This window comes from Cheilinus undulatus, linkage group 9, assembly GCF_018320785.1.
Source record: "Cheilinus undulatus linkage group 9, ASM1832078v1, whole genome shotgun sequence".
In the NCBI taxonomy this organism is placed as follows: domain Eukaryota; kingdom Metazoa; phylum Chordata; class Actinopteri; order Labriformes; family Labridae; genus Cheilinus; species Cheilinus undulatus.
The window spans coordinates 42,382,783-42,403,309 of record NC_054873.1 but is presented as its reverse complement, the minus strand read 5'-3'; the positions used below and the strand labels follow the sequence as shown (position 1 = coordinate 42,403,309).

At 40.2% G+C, this 20,527-nt stretch overlaps 1 protein-coding gene across 1 annotated transcript in view; it reads right to left on the bottom strand.

The window, feature by feature from the left end:
• Positions 1-20,527, bottom strand: part of lonp2 (lon peptidase 2, peroxisomal) — a 47,070-nt gene continuing 26,543 nt past the window's right edge. Inside the window, exons 10-17 of the mRNA XM_041795349.1 lie at positions 17,901-18,042; positions 17,519-17,669; positions 16,292-16,418; positions 13,391-13,533; positions 5,188-5,273; positions 4,552-4,759; positions 4,253-4,443; positions 1-1,889 (exon numbers count right to left, since the gene is read on the bottom strand). Coding sequence (XP_041651283.1) covers positions 1,665-1,889; positions 4,253-4,443; positions 4,552-4,759; positions 5,188-5,273; positions 13,391-13,533; positions 16,292-16,418; positions 17,519-17,669; positions 17,901-18,042 — 1,273 coding nt within the window. The 3' untranslated portion in view covers positions 1-1,664. The remainder of the gene's footprint in view (positions 1,890-4,252; positions 4,444-4,551; positions 4,760-5,187; positions 5,274-13,390; positions 13,534-16,291; positions 16,419-17,518; positions 17,670-17,900; positions 18,043-20,527) is intronic.

Below are 20,527 nucleotides of genomic sequence, written 5' to 3'. Positions count from 1 at the left end.
TTCAAGAATCTGGAACATTTATTTAACAGGACACAAAGTGCATTTTGTGAAATTAAGGGTGTCGCTAATAAAAGTCTCTACACAAATCATAGAGCTTTAAACAATTTTTACTGATTCTAATCAGACTTTCCCTGTTCCCTTGTCTCTTATTAAAAGTCATTTTAGTCACAGATCAATAACACAGTTATGCTCCACAGCCTGACCACCAAACCTCGCATCTATGAAGGGTAGATTTTTAAAGAGAATTATTCTCCACCATTCTATGGGAACAGCCACAGTTTATGATCTCACAAGGTAAGATCAAACGACCGGTACTCTTTCATTTCAAGATGTTAAACAATACAATTTTTACTTTTCAATTTCAACATCCGCAATTAGAAGACCACTTCATCCATCTAACCGCTGTAATCAAGCTACACAAGATTACACCAGGATTAAAAACATTCTGATGGAAGATGCATCTGATGCATTCTACCAGAGGTTTTTTTGGAAGCCATAAAAATAAGAGAAAGTAACTGAAAGACTGAGTCTGCTTAAAACTACGATGAACAAAGAAACAAAACTTCAGCCCCTAGGTACACTTCAAAGTTAAAGGAATGAGGATGAAGACTACGGCTGATGGTCCTGTAAACCACCAGAAACTTAATGGTACATATGGTCGATGTATAGGATGCAATTTATGAGCAGGAATTTTTAAATCTGCCATCCAAAACTTGTAATTAACATTTTAAGCCAATATCTGCCGATATCAGTATCCTGCCAATAACTCCGCATCCCTGTTTTCAATATCTCATCTGATTGAAAGTCACCAGTACACAGGGTTGGATTTTGACCTTAGTACTTGTGTTTGCTAGCCCATACAACTTCTCTGTAAAATGCTTTATCTTACCTTTCTAAAATTATCTGAAGACATCTAATACTGACATTCCAAGCTTTGTAAACCTCCCATGTTCAACATCTGCATTACAAAGATTAATAGGAATTTGTGGACAGGTGTATTTATTTAACACTTATTTCTAGTGAGTAATTTGCCTCTTTTGCCATCTAGACAGGAACAGACAGTGCAGGACAGGCAGTGTAATGTCACATGCTAAAGGTCTACATGGAGCATCTGGACCCACCTCCAGCATCCATCGTCACGTACACAGACCATCTAAGCAAACTGCTTCACCCTTTTTATTCAGCACTGTTTTATTAAAGCTAAGTCGGTGTCGTCAGCTACCCACAGAGCTTTTGTTAATATCCAAGAAAACAACATTTAATCTGGAAAAGCTGATACTTAAACCCAAAAGGCACTCGCATGGCAACACTCAGAGGTTATGTCATCTTACTCTATCTCATGTTAGCTGTTCGTTATAATAGATTAACTTTAAACAGTTTGCACTCTTAAGAGCTTGACTCTTAATGTCTGCATGGTTTCCTTCTAATTAACCCTCCATTAGAAAAATAATCCTTTGAAAGAAAATCTCAAGAGCAAACAATTTTCAGATGGTGAGAGATTAATAATGGGACTTGTCAGGAATAATGCTGACTGACTTTTCCTGCAGCTACACATCAGGATTTAACTCGTTGTACTCTCTGATCTCAAGAATGACTCACTCAGTCCTGCATGAGGACCAGTCAGGAATGCTTTCTGCTTCATGCGTGTTTGCTGTGTCAGTGGGTTACAGTTTGCTGCTCAGCTGTGGGTGTGTGCAGGTGCTGGCAGGAAAACCACCATCGAAGGCAGCATTTAGAACTTCATCTAAATTTACAGCGGTGATGAAATCAAGGTCAGCCTGGACATTGGCTGGAAGCTCTTCTAGGTCCTTCTCATTACGTTTAGGGAGGATGACACGCTTCACTCCCGCTCTGTGTGCTGCCAGGACCTTGTCCTTGATCCCACCCACCTGAAGATGACAAACAAATGCAGTCTGTTAAAGCTTGTCTGATTTAGAGCTGCGTCAACTCTTTTTCTGTGATAGGAAGCTGCTGGGAAGAAACACCACAAGTGTTTTATTTCTCCAGCAGTAACATCTTGACAAACATTGTTTCTATGTTAATGTCATTTTGTTGCTTTGGGTTTTTAACCATGTACAGTACTGCAGAGAACTTTAAGGCATGCTTGGGCCAAAAACTGAGGCTAAGGTAAGGCACTGATGTGGTAAATAAGCCACTTGAGGGCGCCATCGGGCAGGAAGGAGCACTGACAAAACCCTGGTCATGCTCTGGATGACCTTGAATATTACTAGGGGCATGGGAAAATAATCAGTTGAAAATTAACAAAATCCACACCCTTAGGGGGGAGTAAGGGGTAGATGTAGTGAGTAAGCATGGCCTTGGAGACTGTCTGGGTAGTTAATAGGGTTGCCATAAGTCCCTGAATGTGCTGTGGATGTCCAAGGTGCCTGAAAACTGCTGCCAGTCTCTGGCCATATTACCAGCAACTGGGGTAATGTAAGGATGCATGATAATGTTGTTGTCAGCAGATAATAGCTTTTAAAGTTACATATTGGTGACAAAAGATATGAAATTTCTTATTGATATTTAACGCTGACATATTGGCCTTGCACATCAACACTATATGCCATATACCAGCTCGTAATTTTCAGTATAACACGTGAAAGTTTCTTTGTTCTTTTGTTGTGACCATTCCTGCTATTGCAAGCAAACTATTATATCAGAGAGTTTATTTTCTGCTTGGACTTTGTTTTTGTTGAAAGTTGTGATTCACCACTTGAAACCTCAGATTGCCCTGCTCATTTTAAGGCATTTTCACTAAAATGGAGCTTTGACCATTTATGGCTGAATGTGGGTATGAGGAAGGCAGTATGGAAGGGTGATCTATGTGCACATCTTTCCAGGTGGATCATGAAGAGAACATTGCATGAGGGTGCACATGTGTACTGTTTTATGAATCTATATTTTCTGTGTGTGTGAATTTTGGATTAATGGTGCATGTGCCCCATAAGTTGGGTTCTAGGCACTGTTTTACATGGAACCCCAGGGCCTTTGAAAACAAGGCCGCAATGCCATAGGCTCTCCTTTGATTGAGAAAATTTGGAGATGACACCCATACCTCAGAAAATGCCCTGTGGTGAGAAGTGATCCCATGTAAATACACTAAATTGACAACATTATTTGGCCACACCACACAATCAAGCACCAAGCCATGCAGTCTCCTTTTGCAAACATTTAGGCTATAAAAATGGGTTGTTCTGAAGAGCTCACTGACTTTAAGCATGGCACTGTGATGGATGCCAACTTTTGTGAAATTTCATCCCTGCTGGATATTCCACAGTCAACTGTAAGTGTTATTATTACAAAGTCGAAGTGTTTAGGAACAACAGCTACTCATCCATGGTGCAGAAGACCATGTAAAATAACAGAGCGGGGTCAAGGCACATGGTGCGTAAAAGTCATCAAAGCTCTGCTGATTCCATAGCTACAGAGTTCTTAACTATAACTGGCATTAAAGTTAGCACAAAAACTGTGCTGTGGGAGCTTCATGGAATGGGTTTCCATAGCCGAGCAGCTAAATCCAAGCCTCAATTCACCAGGTCCATTGCCACGTGTCAGATGGAGTGGTGTAAAGCACAGCGACACTGGACTGTGGAGCAGCGGAAATGTGTTCTGTGAAGTGACCAATCACATTATTTGGCAGTCAGATAGGTGAGTCTGGGTTTGGTACATGCCAAGAGAATATTACCTGCCTGACTGCACTGTGCCAACTGTGGAGTTTTTGTTGGAGGAGGGATAATGGTATGGGGCTGTTTGTCAGGGTTTGGGCTAGGCCTCTGATCTCCAATGAAGGGTAATCTTAATGTTTCAGCATACTGAGACATTTTGGGCAATGCTATGCTTCCAACTTTGTGGCAACAGTTTGGGGAAGGCCCTCCAACAGGATTGTGTCCCAGTGCACAAAGCAAGGACCATAAAGGCATGGTTTGATGAGTTCAGTATGGAAGAGCTTGACTGGCCTGCACAGAGGAACTAGAATGGAGATTACGAGCCAGGTCTTTTCGTCCAGTATCAGTGCCTGACCTCATAAATGCTCTACAAAATGAATGGGCAAAAAATCCCACAAAAAACACTCAAAAATCTTGAGGGAAGCCTTCCAAGAAGAGTGGAGGCTGTTATAGTTGCAAAAGGAGGATCAACTCCATATTTAAGAACTTTTTTTTAAATGCAATCTCAATACAGTTGCTGTTGGTTTCATGGTCAGGTGACCAAACACTTGTTTCCATAATCATGTTGTATGTGAGAAACCTACCGGCAGAACCAGCCCTCTTAGCGTGATCTCTCCTGTCATGGCAACGTCTGACCTGACCAATCTCCCACTAAACAGCGAGGCAAGGCAGGTTACTATGGTTACACCTGCAGATGGGCCATCCTTGGTGACAGCTCCAGCTGGAAAATGGAGGTGGATGTCAGTCCCTTCAAGTGGATCTGGACCTCCCACAACTGTTCAAAAAGACACAAAACATCAAGTTAACCAGCATATTCATCAGCTTCAAACACAGAGAACACACAGTCTGTATGTAAAAGTGCTGTACGCTGTAGTGAACCCACTGTTGGTAAGCTGGTAGGTCTTAGCATTGGCTCTGAGCCAGCTGATGGCCAGATGTGCAGATTCTTTCATGACGTCTCCAAGCTGTCCCGTCAGAGTGAGCTGACCTTCACCTTCTGTTCGACTGGCCTCCACAAACATGATCTCTCCACCCAGTGGGGTCCAGGCCAGACCTAGAGCCACCCCAGGGAGGGTGAGCCGCTCAGACACCTTCAAACAGACACACACAAATCATCTATAGAGCTGTATTTGATGAAATAATCAGAGGACAAGAGAGACAGAAACCACGCTGGGTTTGTGATGCTTTAAATCTCTGGGATGAATATGAAACAGGAAACTACATGACCTCAGTGAGGGATGCAGGAGGGAGATAAAAAGGACAGAAAGAGAGATGAAAAAGACAAGACATGACAGAAAAGCGCTAGAAGACAAAGTGTATGATGTTTCACATTATACTGTATGATGCATGATGTTTTCAGCTCTTCAGACTTTATGAAGAGCAGCTGCTGTAGAGCTGTGAGAACTCTGCACTCAGCTGCCATTATATTCATGAGCTGTGGGAACGATCCAGAAAGTTCAGACATTCACTGCAGATGCTGCTCTGTCTGCTCCACCCAGCTCCTCCTCTCTCTGCTTACCTCCATCTCAAACAGCGGGGGTCCCAGGATGTCTTTCAGGGCGATATGGTCGATCACTATGGGCATCTCTGGAGGCGCTGCCTTGTCTGAACACACGAAAAAAGTAAAATTGATCTCATTAAGAAGTGTTGATGGGTGTAAGGCAAACAACAGTGTCATTAAAGAGCATAATTTCATCTGGAAAATCTTTTCTTTAGATTAGTTTGGCAAAATGATCTCAGATTTATATCAGTGCTTCTGAAATAAGTTAACTACTCAGGAGTCGAGGAGGAAAGCCCCGCTGTAAACAATATCATGTATATGCATGACGGTTACCACACATTCCCCGCGTTATTTTGACATGTTGGCAGTGCACATCTTCAAAAATTAACATGATGTGGTCACAAGATGAAGTATACAAATGTGTGGAAGGGGCAGAAAAAGTGTGACAGTCAACACAGCAACAGAGACAACAATGGCTCAAAGTTTAAAGACAAGCTGAGAAACCAAGTCCACAATTCTCCACTTATGTAAGATGTGTTATTATAACTTCACCGAGACAAACATGGCGGTCAAGTCAGCCGGCAAAAGATAATTTATGTTTTAGCAGTCAGTGTTTGAATCTTTAAAGGTATAGATTTTAATCTTGCTTAGTTGCATTTAGCAGAACAAATGTGGTAAAAATAAAATATAATATTAAAAAGATGGCCTACATAAATTAGTGTCCAATCATCAAAAATATACGTATTTTTTATTTTCATTAACTTAGAAGAAGCCTTCTGTGTAGACAAAAGAATGGTCCCCTCCACAGCTCTGCCATCTTGAATTTTTGCATCTTTCATGACTCTAAAGTACTATAGAAGGGAGCACTGTAAACTAGGATTGGCTGCTAGATGTCGCCCATATTCCCAGTGTTTATGCACTTTGCTTTTAAAAGATAATGACAATTGATAAGATCTACCCAACCAGGTGCATAACTTAAACAATGCTGGCCCCAGCCCTTTCTGGGTGAAAGCGTTCCATCAAAATATATGGCAGTAAATGGAAAATATTGGGTCACTTGGGATCTAAAGGCTTAAATAAGAAAAACATACGCTTTAACAGTTATTGAGAGCTCAAATTCAATAGAAAAGACTTGTGTAAAATATTGACATTTCAGAACAATGACTGGCCTCTTAAAATTGTAAAACAAAGTTATGTATTTGATTGTTTGCTCAGACTCACAGTCAAACTAGAAAAATGGCCCTATTTTGTGACTGGAGATGTCCTAAAATGAAATCACAATATTTTTGTATTTTAACCATGTTAAATGAGATGGTTCTTTATTTTCTGAAAACATCCTTATTATGTAGGTGAATGTGTGAACGGTCTGTTAACAGGCAGGCAGACTATAGCTCCTGCTGTTACAGAGCAATCACTGGCTTAAAGTCAGTAAAAACACAGTGATGGTCTGGCTTTTGAATTGGGGTGTCGACTGATAATGGTTTCTCAGGGCTGACAGTGATTATTTGGAATTCTTGAGACTGATAACCAATATTCGGAACAGATATGCATTTGTTATGATGTACAAAATGCACTTAATCTAGTAAATGTAAAATTGCATGAAGGAAAACAAATACTTTCGACCTGGCTCTATCAGCATGAGAAATAGCAGAGCAGCACAGAAGAAGCAGGAATACAGGAAGTGATTCCATACACCTACTGTGTCAGTGGCGCCCAGGCCTCAGGGTTCAATTGGCATTTACTCATGTGACATCTAACCAATCAGACTGTGTTGTTTGCAGGACATTTGGTGAGACTGTGGAGAATGAACCTAAAGCCAATTAAGAAGACACACCTTGCAGTGGAACCAAGAGCGCACTTTTGATTAATTACCTTAATCGATTACCAGTGAAATAAATAAAATGCTGAATCTGGAAATCAGCTGAAATAATCAGTCCACACCTAAGTTGTATCAAAGAGCTACAAAATTTTGACCGCCTTAATTGTTGTGTTTATTTTGAAAAAAATCTTGTTGTGTTGTAGTGGTATTACACAGATACAGTCACCATTACTAAACAATCCTCCTGCATGCTCTGCCCAGGAAAGAAGCCTTCCCTCACCTTGATGAAAGGTGGAGGTAAAATATGTGTATCTAGTGTGAGAGATGCACATCATCCCTAGCTAAGAGGAATATGTGTGAAAGACAATCTTGGAAAATATCTGGACCTGAATGCCCTGAAATTATCTAGAAAATGTAGTAAGTTTAAATAATATATTGCACATGAACACACAAAAAGCACTGCTGCAGGTCTGCAATTTTGGGCAACACAGAGATGTCCTCATGTCATCCCTATATCTCTAATTTCTGCTTCCATTTTTTTCACTAACTAAAATGGTCTGACAACTAATGTTTATTTCCAGAGAAAAATGACAACTCTTGGAGGATTTCTGCAGATAAATCAAAAGTGATTATGTCTCTAATGTCATAAGGAAATGAGTCACAAGTAAAATGAGTCTATGCTGACTGAAGACTTGAGAGGGCTTTATTTACTAATAAAGACCAGCTGGCTGCACATTAACCAGCTCATTACACGTCTGCTGAGACATCATGGTGCACTTATTGGGATACTTCACATAGACTTCAGATGCTTCAGCAGCTGACAGCAAATATTGAGCTTAATTGACTGTGATACGACAGATTATCCCTCAAATAACCAGTCATTAAAGGGATGAACAGACAACGAAGGAACAGTTTGTCCAACAGAAGAACATCTCCCAGATTGTTCCAAGACACTTTCTTCTTAAATATTTACTGAAGTATACTTAAAACTAATGGGCATTGTTAAGATTTTAGTTCTTACTCTTTGAATCAGAGCAGATGGTTGGTTTCAGTGAGGTAAGGAGGTATTTTCTCTGAAAAAGCAGTTCTCTAAAAAAAGTTAACATTTCTAAGTAATTTAGAGCAAAAATTTCTGTGGCAGGTTATAAAACCCTCTAAAAGACTATTTCTGTTTTATTTACTAATGCCTGAAGCAACAGGGTGGGTAAGGCTTTTTTGATAATTTTTTGGGGTTTTTTAACCTTTATTTTGACAGGACAACTGAAGTGAGACAGGAAATATGGGAAGAGAAAACGGGGGAAGACATGCACCAAATTGCACTGGGACCAGTAATCGATCCTGTGGCCAGTGTGTCAAGGATTACAGCCTCTTTACACCGGGACCTGCTCCATCAGCTGAGCCAAACCAGCACCAAGTGTAGGTGTAGGTTAACTGCACGTTGCTGAAACAGCCCATTTAATAATGCAATTTAATTTAAACACATTTAAATAGCATATCCCAGCAGTAACTTCAATTTTCCTTAGGACTATCTGTCTGTCTATTTCTCTCTTTCCTTTTAAAAGTAGATATTTATTATTTTAAGAAAATGTTTAATGAAAAGTCCTGACTGCTTATTAGTAAAGGTTATAATATATGAATTCTAATTTTAATTAAATTATTTTTTTTAATTGAGTTATGCCCTCATGATTTCTCCTTCATAAGCTTGCCCAGAACTTCTGGCCGTGGTGGAGGACTTGCTGCTGTGTTTAAAAATAATTTTTCTTGCCGTTTGGTGAACACTGGGTCATTTTCTTCTTTTGAACTTCAAATGATTAAAATTGGCCATTCTAACCCCTTTTATGCCATTTTAGTCTACCGCCCACCTGGCCCAAATAGTTGTTTTTTAACTGATTTCAGTGATTTTTTGTCCTCCATCTTAAAACTCCCCAGATTTTTACTTCTTGGTGATTTTAACATTCACATTGATGAGGTCTCTGATAAGTTTGCTTCTGACTTTCTAAGCATTACTGAGTCATTTAATCTGACCCAGCATGTAACAGGCCCTACTCATGTCAGAGGTCATACATTAGACCTTGTCTTTACATTTGGTTTAAAAGTTGACTCTGTTGTTTCTGAGGAATTTTTTATCTCCGATCATTATGGTATCTTATTTGATCTGTCCTTCAACCTAGATACTCTGCCCTGCTGTCGAAAAATCAAATCTCGCATCCTTAATCATCTCACTGCAGAAAAGTTTTCTGCGTCCTTTCATTCCTGCCATTTGACATTACTGGGTGATACTGACACACAAGTACAGTCTTTTAATGAGCACTGTCTTTCTGTTTTGGATGAAATTGCTCCCTTAAAATCCAGACTGGCCCCTTCGAAAAAGCCGCCCCCCTGGTTAAATGATAATATCCGCTCCTTTAAGCGAACATGCCGTAAAGTAGAACGGTTGTGGAAATCCACCCGTCTTTATGTCCATCATCAGCATCTAAAAGAGCTTTTAACTGAATTTAATAGTATGGTTAAGGATGCCAGAGATAAGTATTTTGCAAATCTTGTAACACAGAACAGACATAATCCTAGAGTCCTGTTTGAAACTATTAATAATGTTGTCTCTTCTCCATCACCCACCCCCCCAATTTCCTCTGATGATGAGTGTGAAAGATTTCTTTCCTTTTTTGTTAGCAAGATCAATGACATCCAAGCACAAATCACTCCATCTTTTTCTTCTGCTGTTCCCTGCCCACCTCACCAAACAATCCTGGACAAGTTCTCTCCCATCGACCTACACCATCTAACGACTCTGGTTAGAACTATGAAAATTTCCTCTAGTCCCTTTGATATATTGCCCACCCAGCTACTAAAATCTGCAATAGATTCCATTGGCCCATACATTCTTTCAATTGTCAATAAATCATTAGAATCTGGTCACGTTCCTTCATATTTTAAACATGCAGCCATTCAACCACTTCTCAGAAAAACAAACCTGGACCCCTCTCTGCCCCAAAACTATAGGCCCATTTCAAAACTACCCTTTATTTCTAAAATTCTAGAAAAAGTGGTTGCCAAACAACTTACAGCTGCCTTGGACACTCATAACATCCTGGATAAGTTTCAGTCTGGTTTGTCAGTCCCATTCAACCGAATCAGCCCTTCTTAGAGTTTTTAATGACCTCCTGATCAGCTGTGATGAAGGTAAATGTTCTGTGTTGGTTTTATTGGATCTCAGTGCAGCCTTTGACACTGTGGATCATATTATTTTAGTTGATAGGCTGAAGCAGTGGGTGGGCATTTCTGGCTCAGCCATTGATTGGTTTTCCTCTTACCTGTCAGAGAGAACATTCTCAGTCACTGTTAACAGCCACAGCTCTTCAAATTCCCCCCTGGTCTGTGGAGTTCCCCAAGGTTCGGTCCTTGGCCCAACATTATTTTCCTTGTACCTGCTCCCACTCAGCCACTTAATCAACAGTTTTAAAGACATATCTTATCATTGTTATGCAGATGACATCCAGCTTCATATATCTTTTACACCTCAAAATTACACTAAAGTGTCGGTTTTACTCAGTTGTTTGAGTGCCATTAAAGACTGGATGTCAGACAATTATCTACAGCTAAATGCTGACAAAACAGAGGTCCTTGTCTCAGCCCCAGATGGTTTAGTGCCAGGGATTTTGGAGGAACTTGGTACCCTGTCTACTTATGTAAAACCTGTTCTTCGTAATCTTGGTGTTTCATTTAGCCACTCTCTATCTCTAGATCAACATGTCAATAATCTGGTCCGTTCTTGTTTTTTCCAACTAAGAAATATTGCACAACTCAGACACATTGTTTCTACAGCTCAGATGGAGATGGTTATTCACACTTTCATTTCCTCCCGTTTAGACTACTGCAACTCACTTTTCACCTGTCTTAGTAAAACATCTATAAATCGTCTACAATTAGTACAAAACGCTGCAGCCAGACTACTTACCAAGTCTTCAAAAAGGTCACACATCACACCAATTCTGTATTCTCTCCACTGGCTTCCCATACACTTCAGAATACATTTTAAGATTCTTGTGTTTACTTTTAAAGCCCTGCATGGTCAGGCACCAACCTATATTATGGAGCTCCTAAAACCTTACAATCCCAGCAGGACTCTTCGGTCCTCTGATCAGGGTCTGCTGGTTGTTCCACACTCCAGACTAAAAACTAAAGGTGACTGTGCATTCAAGGTCATTGCTCCAACTCTTTGGAACTCACTTCCATTGAATTTAAGATCAGCAGAAACAGTTGATTCTTTTAAAAAGCAACTTAAGACCTACTTGTTTGGTCTGGCGTTTACTTAATCTGTTTTGTGTACTGTGTATTCTCTTATTGTACCTTTGCATTAATTGCTTGTGTTTCTTTTACCTTTTTGTAAAGCACTTTGTGACCTCGCTGTTCTTTAAAGGTGCTATAAAAATAAACTTATTAAACTTATTATTAAAGAGTACTTTATATTGTGTTTTATTTTGCATTTCTTTATCCATCTTATTTAATGCTGATAAGTGCTTAATTACTAGTATTACAGACATATCAGCACTCAAATGTGTGTAAGAGAGCTCTTAAGTGTTCTTAGATTTTCTTCTTTGCTGAGAACTAACTAACCTTGAAAAGCTGATGAACTGGCCAGATTCCACATCTGTCAGCAGGTATGATTCATCTTGCCTAGCTCCATATGTAAATGTGTGTGCCCATTTTGAACGAGTCAGTAGCTAAGGATGGGGTTTAGTTGGACTGCAAGCTGGTAAACAATGGCAGCCAGTAAAGCGCTTAGATGAGGCTGTAACAGCAGTTTTACCTCTTCTTAACTGATAGAAGAGCAAGGAACTGCACTGAAAGCTCTTCTTGGCATAAAAAAATATTTTTCATTCTTCTCCAAATTGGCATAGCTATGAGTTTTATTCATCAGCTTGCTCCACTGCTAGTAAACAATAACAACTGCCTATTAAGCTCACTTAAGATAATATAGGTACAGGAGCCGTGCAATCTGTCTCTCTTTGGCAAATAATGAATGGGACAAACAGAACATTGGTCCAGTCACTCTCTGAGATTTTTTTTTAAAGGTTCTGCCTTCTCAAACACATTGCATGGGCTGAATGGATGGATGTGAAGATATCCCATGCAACTGATATATGTAACAGTCTGTCAGGTTAAGAATGCACTTGCGCTTGTAAAGCACTTCTCCAGTTGTCTGACAACTCAAAATGCTTTTACACCATAGGTCACACCCATTTAAACCCTTTAACTCCACATTCACACTGATGGCATAAGTAACTATTGAGAAGCCATCAATAGTCGCCAATTCAACTCATACGCATCCATAACCATATGCACGCCACTGACGGACCAGTGGGAGCAAATGGCAAGGACTCATCAACATGTGACTGCTGGAGCTGGGGACTGAACCAACAACCTTCCTATTAATTGACAACCAACTCTAACTACTGAGCCACAGTCACTCCATGAACCAGAGATAAGAAAACTGTCAGAATCATTTTAAAACAAAATGTTGATGGTAGTGTTCTCAAGCCTTGATTAGACTGAAGATTTGTGACAAGATGAGTTTTTAACTTGAAAATATTTAAGATATTCTGTTCTGCAGCAATCTACAAGCCTGTCAGTTCCCACCGCTGCAAACGGAGAAGACTACATATCGATTCCATAACGTCTCTCAAAGTTAATTAATTTAAATGGATTTCCTTTAAGTTACTGGGCAATCAATCTGTCTCTGCTCTTGCACATTGAATGCATTTTCTCTGTATTTTCTTTCACGATATGTAACCTTAAGCTGTATAATTCCAGCATGAAGGTGATTTATCACCAATGCCCATTAAGATGCTGCAATGTCTGTTTCTTGTGGTCGCCATCGTAGGGTGGCAGTGCAATTTCACAGCACACAAAAATGTTTTGCTTGCTCAGTCTTGTAACAACTAAGATAGCTACTGAATGCTTTCAGAAGTTTTTGATGTGTATGGGTACCCAGAACGTTCATTGTCTTGGACATCCTCTTTGCAATCACAAAATCTTTTGAGCCATTCAAACACACTTGCAAGTGACATGAAGTGTTCCTCACACACCTCAGTTAATGTACCAAAGGATTTGCTGCTGGTTTGTTCAAGTTGACCAAAAAAATCAAGTTGGTGAATTAATCAACTTTGAAGTTATTTTTTTTTCCAACACCACTTCAATCAGGCTAGTGAACTAAAGATGTCACTTATTGGAAACCTGCAGCACTTGTGTGTGAATACCCAACCTTGGTGTGACTGTGAACCATGTGGATTTATCCTCAAAAGCGCAGTCTCATTCTTTAATAGCCAAACATCTTATGTGTTATATGGGTATATTTGATGTTGTGAGTTCAGTGACCAACAGACTGAGAGTTCAACTTTTTACCTCCTGTCTTTGTTGGAGCCTCAGGGGTCACAGTGTCCTCTGTTTTAGCAACCCTGTGACCTTCAGCAACCTTCACAGCCACAGCTCTGCAGATCGCCCCAATCTTTCTTTCCAAGGAGCGTACACCTGCCTCACGGGTGTACCTAAAAGAGAAAAATACCCAACCAAACAGATAAACAAAATAGTTGTTTTGAAAAAAAAGAAGCAGTGTGAGCATCAAGTATGTGATCAGGGAAAACTAAAGGTAAAGCCCAAGACATAGGAGATAAGAGAAAATGCCAAGACCCTTTAAAATTCAAGCTTGAATGCCTGAAGTCTTGACAATAATGAGTTTTCAAAAGGGACTTGAGGACAAGTTTGACACTTCAGTTGATCTGTCTGTATTTTCTGAATCTAAAATCTAAACTGTAGCCTCTTATCTTCTTTCAGTTTGTTTCACTTGTCTTAAAGATGGAGTCTCTAAAATCAGCAGTGTCTTAAAGATTGCAGAGTGATGTTGGCTGTTTCTATAGTAATCAGAGAGCACTGAGTGCTGCACAGGTCTGCAGGCAGCATCATCTTGAAAGAGCTCCTGCTTTTGTTACCTCCGCCAAGGAGGTTATGTGAACGGGTGGGATTGTTAGTTTGTTTGTTTGTTAGCAACATAACTCAAAAAGTTGTGGACAGATTTTTATGAAATTTTCAGGAAATGTCAGAAATGGCATAAGGAAAAACTGATTAGATTTTGGGAGTGATCCAGATCACCGTCTGGATCCAGGAATTTTTTTAAAGCATTCTGTACTATTGGGAGATAGGGCTAATGGCAGAGGTCTGCGCTGTTACCACTTTACACCAGGAGATGGTGGATATGAGTAACTTCAATCCCAGCAGCATTTTTGGGTATGTTTCTCTTCAAAGTTGTGGAGTTGTGGAGAGAAAGACAGCGAATTGTAGCGAGAATACTCACAATGCTGGGGGGAATAGAGGAATATTCTCCTTCTGCCATGACTTCCAGTTGTCCAGTGAGACCATGGGTGAGACTGTCAGTGCATCTGTTGGCACCAGCAGGTAATACTTCCCCCATGACAGTCCACCTGTAGCGAAGCCAGTGCTTTGCCTCACTGTGTTTTCAACCCACCGGGGAGGGAGTAATCGCCGAATGCCGTGGTGAGGGGCACATGGGGGTGTTTTTAAAGGCTTCTTCACTATTGGGAGATAGGGCTAATGGCGGAGGTCTGCGCTCTCCAGGTGCTTTTCTAGTTTTTCAAATGTGGCTTATCCTTTCACCATGTGCTTTTGCATATGTCTAAATATATTACCATTAAAGTGACGCTGCTGCTGACTTAGAACTGACCTGGTAAATGGAGTTAATAGCATTTAAAGATTGAAAAACAGGCTACAAAAATCTCCTGCATTACCAATTAATTTCTTCTAGATTTTACAGTGTATCTTAAATCTAACTCAACAATATGAATGGCAAAACAATTGCTAGATGCAGTTTTACTTCACTCTGAGAAAAACAAACAGCTCTCCGAACACAAAGGAAGCTACACTCGGTGATGAACACAAAAATGTTTTCTGATCAAAAAGGTTAAGAAGAGGTCTACAAAATCAGTCAAGACAAATGTCCACAACACATGTTGATATTGTTATGAAACACTTTGATAAGCAAAGGTCAAACTCAGTTTTGGCCTCAGATGTGAGCTTGTGAGCTCCACAAAGATCTGGGAAAATTAGCCAAGCCCAGTTCAGTTTTTACATTTTTATTGTATGAATATTACGTGTAGCTTCAAGTCAGTTTACAGAACAAAAGAAAACTGCCTCAAATTCACTGACACTGCTCAGTGGTTTCTGAAGAGCACTGGTGGTCACCGTATTGGAAACGCTGCATCAAGTTTTTGATCAACCTAGTAAATCTGTGTTCTACCTACACACAAGGGAAAAGAGCAACAACAAAATTAGCTTGTTTACATTGTTTCCTACTGAAGTATTTAAGCAGTGAGAAACGGCACAACCTTTTTTCCCTGTTGCTGCATTCCTGTTTTCCTCTTTATAAATTGTCTTGTGATGGGCATAGAACAAGGAAAGCAGATGATGAGACCTCAGGAATGTGAGAAATATTTCCTTGATTGGCATTTCCCTCACTCAACAGAGCTTGTTAGCTTGCTTTACAAAGTGACGATACTTGTGCATAAGTAATCACAGGAAAGAGAATTCATTTTTTTATGGTTGCAGAGTGGACAGCGAGTGTGCGATGCTGTGTGATGTCTGACACTTGCATGCTGTTAGGAAACAGCATCAAAGGCAAAGAGGCAGGGCAGAGGAGTGTGGCTTCATCTGATGGGAGAAAAAAAATAATACAGGCTGTGTAGGACATTGCTAACAAGGTTTTGACTAATTTAGGTTAATAATAGTGCTTTGCTTTCAGTTCATTCCAGCTTATGTTCACAGATTTTATTCAAATTATTTATTTACTCACTCATTTAAACATATTTATATTTAACACAAGATGTCTTGCTCCCTCATAGACGGGAGGGATGCTCAACTTTCTCCCTCTCTCTCTTCTGCTCTGACTGATTTTTAAATAAAACCTTTAGCACATGTTGTCTATTGGAAACTCTGGTAAACAGTATGTGTAGGACAAATAAAGACAACATCACCTGCAGAACTCAATGTACACAACATTGCATTTTTTTTGTATGAACTTTAGAAATAAAAACTGACTGTGTTTCCATTGCTGCAACCATGCTGCACCTTCATGTTTTCCTTCAGAAAGTCTGTAAATTTGAGTACATTACAGACTTAACTTATCCAGTGTGCCTGCACCACACCAAACACTGACTTGAGGAGATAATTTACAAATAATCAGAGGTTCACAGGTAATTCTAATCCTGTGTGAATAGTACTTCTGAGTGTGTTTACCTGCTGATAATATTCTGTGTGGTGTCCTGTGGTAAATGCAGCTGTTGAGGTGTTAATCCATGCTGCTCCAGCTGGTTTGGGATCAGGTGACGGTGAGCTATCTCCACCTTTTCCTCCTGAGTGTAGCCTACAAACAAGAGCACAAACACATTCTGACTGATTTTGTGCCATTTTCCTGATGGGCCCTTAAACACTTCTCCTTCCTAAGCATGTGAAGAAATACTCAGCATGATCTGTGTGGACAGACTTTTGTATTCATCCAAACTGTCAGCACATACTGACCTGAATGCAATGTACAGAAACACATCTGACGTGCATTTCAAAGTAAAAGTCCAATCTATTCATGTTGGGTTTTTTTAAATGAAGCTACCCATTTTTTCACACAATGGGTTAGGGTTAAAATTTTAATCTCCTGAAAGCCCTAATTACAACTAAAAGGATGAAGGATTTCTCAAACTTTGAAAACTGTTACCAAGAAGACAGACCAAAAAGTGCATATTCTATAAATCGTGACTAAGCTAACACGATAGTTAACATGCTGTGAAAAATATCAATAAAAACCTGTTAATGGTGGATTTAAGATATGTTTCCTGTGGATAATAGCATATTTAGGACTCTTAAGTTGATCTTTCCATGAAAACACGAAAAAGATTTAAGGATTTAAAGCATGTATTTTGCAGTTTGATCTTGCACTAAGATTTACATGAATACTTCAAGATATGCATGTTGAACACATGACTGATCTTCTACTTTCATAAAACATGTCTACAAAGAATTTTTGACATTAAACTTTGCTGACAGGCATCACAGGTGTTACTTGGTTCATAGAGTTTGGAGAAATTCACACCTGCACATTAATGTTGAGTATGATCATAACAAGGCTTTTTGAGGCAATAAAACATGATCTCTCTGTAATCTGAAGGCATAAATTCGATATATTGATGGGCATTATCTTTCTATCCAACAGAAATGCATATAACCCTTGAGTGACCCTTTCTTTAAAAAAATCTCTAGGGAACATGTGTATGTACATTTGCATGCATCCAGTTATGACTGGATATGCAGATGCTTGTTTCATCTGTGTCTATACTACACTGCAGCAAATTAAATCATGCAGATTCATTCTGCTTTGGATCTGCTCCCAGAGCTAATGTTGGGCGGCAGACACAAGCAGGGCTTTTTTGCAGACATGGTTCCCTGAGGGCGGCTCTCTTAATCTAAACCCACCTGGTACCTGCAGCACCTCCATGCGGTCCAACAGGGCGGGGGGGATGGTGGCTGTCGTGTTTGCTGTGGCGATAAAGAGCACTTGAGAGAGGTCAAAAGCCACGTTGAGGTAATGGTCTGTGAAGCTGTGATTCTGCTCTGGGTCCAGGACCTGAAGGAACATTTAAAAAATACTACTGATTATTTCATTTTTTTAAACAAACTACAATTACTTTAGGAGGCAGAATATTTGAGAAACAAAACACTAAAAAACAAAAACAAGCAAAATGTCTTAAAAAATCTTATTTGCAGTTTAATAATATGTTAAGGTTTATCACATGCTATGTGACACAAGCAATAATGACAATCCTCAGATAATCAACGAGGTAGAAACAGTTCTGACCTCAAGCAGAGCAGCTGCTGGGTCTCCCTGCAGGCTCTTCCCCAGTTTGTCCACCTCGTCCAGGAGGAACACAGGATTATTAACTCCAACCGTCTTCAAACCGTTGATGATGCGGCCGGGCATGCTGCCTACATATGTGCGTCTAGAAGACATGCAGAATTCAAACAGCTGACCAACTGTGTGAATGTTCCCCCTAATTTTGCATTCATTGTATAGGCCTGCTAGGAAAAAAAAAAAAACATTTTGCAATGACCCCCACCTGACCAATGTTCCAAGAAGGGGAATAAAAGAAACACAATCACCATAAATTCTTTAGGAGAAACTTTAAAAGTGTTTGACCTTCTGAGAAAGTTTCAAAAGTTGAGTAAGTTGCTACCCCTTAAAAACACTCATCTTTATCTCCTGCACTCCTGCTGTTGGTATGCCAAACACATGTTTCACATCTGGCAGGGAGGTTTCTTAGCTCTGTTTAGCCTGATTTCAGATCACCAGGACCAGGCCTGCAGTGTGAGAAACTCAGCTGCACAGAGGCACAAGCCTTGATTATTACCTTACATCATATACAGCAACAAAAAAAGAGCTCTGTAGGGCTCAAAGGCGAGTTGAAGTGCACAAGTGCTCAGCTCAATGATTTATTCCCTGGCCTAGGTTAGACAAACATGGACGGTCTGGCTGACATCGCCAATTTAGTTACAGTAGGGGACTCTTTAAGTTTGTTCCTGGTGGGGGCCATATTGGAAAAGCTATCTCAACCTAACTTTCAGCAAATCTAAAATCAGGCACAAAGCCTGAGCTGAGGCAGAGCTAAAGCATCTTTGCAAACAGCTGCACTGATACTTTAGCTACATCCCTTATCTTGGTGCTACTAGGACCAGAGGCTCATTTGGTTGGGGCTTGTTACTGTTTTGTTTTTGTTCCTCCCTTCTCCCACTTGAACATTTTTGATTTCAGTGGTTGTCCCTCTGGGATCACCTTAAGACAAACCCGATCCAAAACTGTGTCCCACTACTGCTGTCTGGACAGAATGAGGCAGCACAGACTGCTATAATCTAGGAACAGGCTTAAGCTTACAGCAGGCGTTTGCATGTTCTCACCATGCATGCGTAGGCTCTCTCCGTGTGCTCTGGCTTTCACCCACCACCAAAGACATGCTTGTTAGATTAATTGTTGGCCATAGGTGTGATTGTGAGTTTGCCTTGTTGTTTGTCTTTAAATGTCAGCCCTGGGATTGACTGGAGACCAGTCCAGGGTGTACCCTGCCTCTCACCCAGCGACAGCTGGGATAGGCTCCAGCCCCCCAGTGGGATAAGCGGTGTAGAAAATGGATAAATACCATACTGAAGTTGATAAATATTGAGCAGCTGTTGATTTACTGCAATCTTCGCAAAAAAGAAAGGAGAAGAGATATCACAGGAAACTGAATATACAGCTGCTGAATCAGTTAGGACAGAGAAGAGAGGAATATTTTGAGCTTGTTTGGCCACTTAGAGGGGAAATCGCACCTAAAATATTTCTGGATGCCAGCTAGTAAAACGGATTAATCTGACTGTTCTATGTAGCCATTTTAACCTAACACTACAGTACACACAATATGCCTGTAGACTTTACTCAAAGACAAGCAGTCACCAGAGCTATCCAGCAGGCCAATCACAGGGCTTGCGTCCTGCCTTGCTTCAATGTGTAGTTATATTTTCCAGAGATGCACATCAGGCTATGTGTGTAACCTATGGTGTATACAAGCGTTCCTCAACCTTGTTTCCATCAAGGCACCCTTCAAAAAATTGGAAAAATCTCAAGTAACCTCAGTCAAAATGTGTTTATTTAAAAAAAGAAACATTTTGCATCCCTATGAATGTTGAGGCATTCATAGATCAATAGAATTAGCTTTATTTTTGGACAGTTGGCCTGATGGTAAAGGTGTGCCCATGTACGGAACTGGTCCAGGTTCAAGTCTGGTCTGTGGCTCTTTTCCTGCATGTCTCTCCTCCACTCCCATCCCTGTTTCTGAATCTATCCACTGGCCTCTTCTACTTTGACACACTTCTCATTAAAAAACAACTAAAAATAAAAGAAAATCTGCATGGTTTGTGTGCTGACATAACCAATTCACGCAACATTGACACGTTTCAAGAAAAGAACACATGAGACACTTCTGATAACTTATGCTGACCTGGGTAATTCTTGGTGAATTTAAAACATTTTTCAAGGCACCCCTGATTATGCCAAAAAGTACCTCAAGGTGCCAGAAAGGATGGTGTAAGCTGCAGGGTGGACTGGGCACTGAAGTATTAAATAGGCTTTACAGGTTAAACATAAGACATGTAGACTGATACAGAACTGTAGCCTGGTCCAGTTTCATTGACAAAACATGCTGCAGTTGGTTTCAACTCATTTCAGTGTACATTCATTTCAGTTTCTCACAGACTGAGAATGTTTTAAATTCACAAAAAACATCATAATTGAGGACTGTGCTTTGTTTCAAAGATCATGCGTGCGTTCCTGACAGAACTAAAATACAGTCCAAGACAAATTTGTGCCTGGTGTTTCTACATCCAGAGCTGTGTAGAGGTCCCTTCTGTTATGACCTGCCCATCCTTTTAATGTCCTCAGATGTCCTGATAAGAGCT